Here is a 6,190-nt window from a genome sequence, read left to right as displayed (position 1 = left end):
CCCGCCTTCACTGCCAAGTGACAGAAGCCTATATTTATTTGCTTATAAAACTGTTACAATAAATGATTATTCAAACGGCGTCATTCATACCTTAATGACGAGCCCTAGTTTTTGATGAATGACATTTCTGGCTGGGAAGGATGTATGGGTCATTTTGACCAGTCATTCCATCGCTTTGGCATCCTACAATTTGTACGCAAGGCGAAAAAAGAAGATAATATTTAGAGACACTGCCAGGCTGCATCTGAATTGGCCCCTGCTGCAGGCACATCATCATTACTACAGCACCAACCCTTTCACTTTGACTTTTTTTTTTCTCTCTTCACAAAGCTGAGATGATGGAAAGGATAAGAAAAGAGATGATTCTCATGGAAAGAGGTCTGCACAGCCCAACCACAGGCAAAAGGCTTTCTAATTTATCCGACTCAGCTGGGAATGCAGTGTTGGAGGCCTTGGAAAATGCACATCACACTGCCCGCATGAGTCCCAGGCTAACTTCTTCCTCCATGCATGGATCTATAGGGGACGTACCCAGCAAAGGCAAATTTGAAATAGACACTTTGTTCGGCATCTCTCACTCCAACGTTGAAACTAACAACACTTCGGACGTCTCCGGGTCTGACAGGGTGAAGAAGATAAGCCAGTATTCAGAAGTTGCTTCAGAAGCAGATATGAACAGTGATGTGGAAGTGGGGTGCTCAGCCCTGCGGTCCCCCAGCAGCATGAGTGGCACCCATCTGAAAGACACCCTCAGCAAAGGTAACTGCAAATTCATAACATACTATAATATATATAGCACAGAGAACACAGCTCTTACCTAGCACTATTTATAAAAGTGTCCCTCTCAGCATTACAGCCTTTAAAAAAAAAATGCCATAATATTACTTGATTTACTGAACATAGTTTTCTTATTTTAGGAAAATGCACTATTCAAAAGTGCTTATGAATGCTTTGAATCATGCAAAAAATAAGAATACTACAACACTCTAAAAAGCAGAAACTCCAATAAACATTAAAAATAATAAAATAGTAAATATTTTCCAATAACGAGTGATAACTACATTTTCTTCAACCTTAGCGTTATTAGACCCACGCTTTTGTTGCTAAAACAAATAATAAAACATATATGTTAAAAGCTCAGCTGAGAAACTAGGTACACTATTATTTGTATTATTATTGTTATTATTACTAAGTTTATTTTACAGAATTGAAGAGTAAACTAGATACATAACCTTTAATATTTTGTATCGATTGTTTTTAATTTCCAATAGCAATCAAATGACACAACACCAGGCAGGTTTAACAATATTACATCTCTATATGCATTACATTACACTTTTTCTAATTAAACGTGTTTTTTTTATTTATTTGTATTGTTCAGAACTCCATGTCCCCCTATTAGTGTTTTTCCACATGTAACCATAAATATACATCTGGACATCTCTCGTTTAATATCTCCTACCTTAAAACGCACACAGCAAAAGTGACATTTGCCATTCAGTCAATACAGCTCAGTGCACCTGAGCATAATATACAAGTGGCAGCCACATGCACATCCAGTTGTCCTAAACCAAGGAATAGTTTAGGGAAAAACAATAATTAGGCTTAATTAATTCCTTGTTCCATATGTGTACGCAGTAACTAAAGCCACAAATTCATCGACGTTTTTTTTTTTTAAGTGCAAAAGTACATTTTAAGTACATTATTGTCATAATGTGGTGACAGATGTCTGGTATGGAAGAGTAATATAGTAAAGAATTTAAAAATCCATTTCAAACAAACGGATGCTACCTGAGATTCTAAAATGGCATTAGGTGCTGCTACTTATCTACTTTAATGAAAGTGTGGGTTAATGTATGTATGTATGTATGTATGTATGTATGTATATATATATGTATATATATATGTGTTCCTTTTTCACATATTAAAGCTATTATTATTAAAGTATTTTTTTGCAAATGTAATTGAAAACAAATTAGATTAAAAAAAAAACAAGATCCTTATCCTGTTGTGTAAGCTTTGTGAATTGAGCCAAATGTCTACTGAAAGTCCTTTTTGACTAACAAAACTGTCTTTTCCTGCTTGTGTGGTTTACAGAGAGTGGTTCAGTGGCCAGTACCACCAGCTCCTCTGCAGGTTCTGGATTAAACAGCCTCAATAGCTGTAATCCCGTGGGGAGCTCCAGCTCAGCTGCTGACCAGGTGCGTCGATACAGGACAGCATTCACTCGGGAGCAGATAGGCAGGCTGGAAAAGGAGTTCTACCGAGAGAATTATGTGTCACGGCCCCGGAGATGCGAGCTGGCAGCTGCCCTCAACCTCCCCGAGACAACCATCAAGGTAAGAGACCTCACCATTCTCCTTACATTGTGCGTATCCCACTTCATCACTGGGACCAGTTAACAATTCGTGAAATTAATGAATAGTGCAGACGCCAGTTTTATAATGTGAGCATTCCAAAGTTGAATTTTACATCTGAACAATATCCAGTCCCAGGGGCATTCGTGTAACACTTCATACCAACTTTTAGGGCTAGGCCAATAAAATTATTTGAAAGGGAAAAAAACAGTTTTAAAAATAGAGTTTACAGGGAAGCAGTGAGCAAAAGAAAAAAAAAAAAAGCAGAGCTACAACCACTGTATGTATGTGTTTAATGTTCCAATGGAGATCAGAATTTCAAAACAAATGAATTGCAATCAAATAGAAAAGGGAGATTGAAGTAAACAATATAATATTGCAATGGAGACGCTTGTTAGTTGTGGGTGTAAGTGAATCTGAAGCAATAATTGGGAGTTTTGTATCATTTGCAAGGTGCATCGACATTTGTGCTGTCGGACACCAAGCAAGATCCAGGCTAGAAAATGTACATTCATTTGTAAAATGTAAACCATTCATCATGCATCAAAACAATAAGCACCGTGTGTTCTTAAATATACATCAGGAGTCTGTTTGAACATTGAAGTGTATATATTACCCAGATTCCAGTGAAATCAGTGACATTCTCTTCTAAATAAAACAATTGTATTTGATGCAAGTACTCATTATACTGCAGACCGTCAGATTTTAGAATTTTATCTCATAAATCTGTTATGTGTAACACTTTAGTTGGCGAAATAATGTTTTCACCTAGGTTATTTGATGTAAATATGTTTAGAGCAGCAGGTTATATGTAGCTTTTTATAAGTACTGTTATAAAGAATTGACGACTGCTTTATATTTCCTACATCTTCATAGAATAAACAGGATTGTATAAACACCTGTTTGTTTATATAGAGGAGAGTCGCCAAATCTCTATTGAATAGGTGTAACCTGCAGGCAATATATGGCGAGGGGAAAGGTAGCCAAACGTTTTGTATAATAATAAAATGAAGGCCTTTAGAGGTATGAGTAAAAAAACACAATAATGTTCGCATTTTGGAACAGCGAACTTGGGTAGCAGTGGGGTCATTTTAATGGGGCATGTTGAGCCAACGTGAAAGGTCATTGTCCTTCCAAAGGCCGATCTAAAATCCAGTACCAGCACAAAATAAAGAACAGGGGCCAGGCCAATCTATTGAAAGCATTTTTCATAGACGATCCGCAATTCAGAACGGAGGATGCTTTGACAGTTCTCCTATAAAGGACTTGACCACTTCCCCAGTGTTCTTATTGAGAAGCAGATGGCAAACGGCCCCATGGTCTCCGATTATGCCGTGTATCTGTCTTGTTGTCATGTGCTGAACACACACTATAGTAAAACACGTTTTGTTATGTATGTGTAATGGCAGGTGTGGTTCCAGAACCGGCGGATGAAGGATAAGAGGCAGCGTTTGGCCATGTCCTGGCCTCACCCGGCAGACCCCAGCTTCTACACCTACATGATGACACACGCCGCGGCCACAGGAAGCCTTCCTTACCCCTTCCATTCCCATGTGCCTCTGCATTACTACCCTCACATGGGAGTGACAGCAGCAGCGGCGGCGGCTGCAGCGTCCGGGGCAGCAGCTTCGCCTTTTGCAACCTCCATCCGGCCCCTGGACACTTTCCGCGCCCTATCACACCCCTACTCAAGACCGGAACTACTTTGCAGCTTCAGACACCCAGGTCTGTATCAATCCCCAGGCGGGATCAATAGCACCGCTGCTGCCGCGGCAGCTGCGGCTGCAGCAGCGGCAGCCTCTGCCCCGGGCTCCACTCCCTGCTCGTGTCTCAGTTGTCATAGCAACCAGACGGCGTCAGCTCTGGGATCGGCCAGCAGGGGCTCCGATTTCTCTTGCACGGCTGCCTCACAGAGGTCGGAGAGTAGCTTCCTTCCCTATTCTGCAGCAGTACTTAGTAAAACCTCTGTCTCCCCTCCGGACCAAAGAGAAGAAACCCCTCTGACTAGATAACTCCCCCCCCCCAGACAACTCCAAATAACCCCCAATGATGGCTGCAGAGAGGACTGATGATACAGCACCGATTAATGAGGGCGATATTTTCAGCGAATATTTTATTGACGCATTCATAATTAACCATGAGTGGGAACGAATGAAAACAATTATCCGATACGAATGAACTGAAAAGGGGTCTAATCATATCCTCACGATATAATGTCACACCATATGAGAAATTTGGGCTGGTTTTAATAAAATTGAGACCATTCAGTCAAAGAAGAGGGAAGATTCACATCAATTATCTAATCATGTGCGAATAAAATAAACAGGAATTAACTTTTCACGTGATTAGATAAACGACATTCATCTTCACTCCTTTTTTTTGAGTGAACTTTCTCAACTCCTTTTGTAAATCGGCCCAATTGACTTATATAGCTGGATTTCTTTTCTTAAACTAAACCATTAGTCAACCGAAAAACACAACAACGGTTTCTGTTTGTTCTTGGTTTATTGGTGAGTTACAAACTTGTGTTTTACTCAATATTGGCCTTATTTTGTAGGCTGGTCGCTATATAAATATATATAAATATATCAAATTGTATTACTTTAACTATTTTGTATCTGGAAAATACTTGAATCTAAAGAAAGGACATGCATCATGGCATTTCAGTGGGGCGTGTACTTTTGTCTCAGAGCTGACCTAGGGACCATGATTAATTGTAGATCACATCAACGCCAGGTAAATCCGCCAGACCCATGCTTTGCTACCACTGGGTAACACAAATCTGCTTTCCCAGACCCCAGTTCCTGCAGGGAGTTTCCTGAACTTTGAAAAGCACATCACAAACTAGCAGTGTTATTGCCATGTCACTTCTGATGCTAATAATGTGTAGATTATGACGAAAATTGCCAATCATGTTCTCTGATGGACCTCCTTTGAATGTAGAATTGGAGGAAAGTTCCCCGCATAGAGACCTGCTGTCAAGTACTAACAACCCGCTAAGGGAAGTCATTAGGAGAGACAGATAAGAGGCTTGGTACATAAAACATTGTTCTTGGTGCATAGGATGTATGTTATTTAATGCTTAGATCTGTTACCTGAAATTATTTCGCTGAAGAAAGCCCAGTCCCTATCATCAAAATTGCCAATTTTCATTTTGGCTGCTCGGACACCCTGGGCAGACTTTTCTCCTTAAAGTTGATATTCCACTAGTGTGAACAGCCTCATTAAATCAAACCTACATATTTCCATAATGCTCCCCGCAGAGCCACTTCACTTCTCACATAATGAGATCTTCTCAAGGGCTGCAGCAGTTGGAGGAAACTCACAGTTGCATGCTCAGGGCCAAAGCGAGTCTATTTATATATCTGTATCATGCGTGCTTCTGCAAATTTTAACATCTCATAATAATTTCCCACAACTTAGGACAAAATGAGACAGACCTGAGAAAATACAGTTACAGGAAGGGCCACAACCATACACTGGAAACCTTGAGCCCCCATCAATTCCACTAGTCATAGCGATTTTGGTTGGCCCATTAAGGGAAATTATTTAATTTTCTTTATATTATTTTCTTTCTTGGAGGCTATAAATATCCCTCAAAGGGCCCTTGGGCATGGTTTACTTGAAAAAAATGTTTTTCTTTCAAAGTATCTATGATACGGTCGTGTACATTATAATCTGTCAATCAAAGCGAGTTTAATTTTATGAAATGTATAATTTATTAATTGAGAAAGTCTGGCACTGTTATGCAACATCCACATTTTGTTCCGGCTGTCACCCGATTTCTTATCATGGATGTAAATAATATATTTTTTTGGGGCAATAATGTTTAC

The 6,190-nt window shown here is 39.7% G+C and overlaps 1 protein-coding gene across 1 annotated transcript; it reads left to right on the top strand.

Moving 5' to 3' along the window:
• Positions 1–335: 335 nt before the first annotated feature.
• Positions 336–4,369, top strand: EVX2 (even-skipped homeobox 2). The gene is made up of 3 exons (XM_018558071.1): positions 336–759; positions 2,089–2,339; positions 3,767–4,369. The coding sequence occupies exons 1-3, from the start codon at positions 336–338 to the stop codon at positions 4,367–4,369; spliced, it is 1,278 nt and encodes a 425-aa protein (XP_018413573.1).
• Positions 4,370–6,190: the final 1,821 nt, after the last annotated feature.

This window comes from Nanorana parkeri, unplaced genomic scaffold (genome assembly GCF_000935625.1).
Source record: "Nanorana parkeri isolate BGI_ZX_2015 unplaced genomic scaffold, ASM93562v1 scaffold319, whole genome shotgun sequence".
Taxonomy (NCBI): domain Eukaryota; kingdom Metazoa; phylum Chordata; class Amphibia; order Anura; family Dicroglossidae; genus Nanorana; species Nanorana parkeri.
The sequence above is the reverse complement of the archived record's forward strand: the minus strand, read 5'-3'. Positions and strand labels throughout refer to the sequence as shown.

Excerpts from the sequence above, each read along its gene's own strand:
- EVX2 (XM_018558071.1), top strand. The coding sequence starts at position 336 with ATGATGGAAAGGATAAGAAAAGAGATGATTCTCATGGAAAGAGGTCTG. Across the intron at positions 760-2,088 it reads GAAAGACACCCTCAGCAAAG|GGTTTACAGAGAGTGGTTCA; the intron begins GTAACTGCAAAT and ends TCCTGCTTGTGT. Across the intron at positions 2,340-3,766 it reads TCCCCGAGACAACCATCAAG|GTGTGGTTCCAGAACCGGCG; the intron begins GTAAGAGACCTC and ends GTGTAATGGCAG.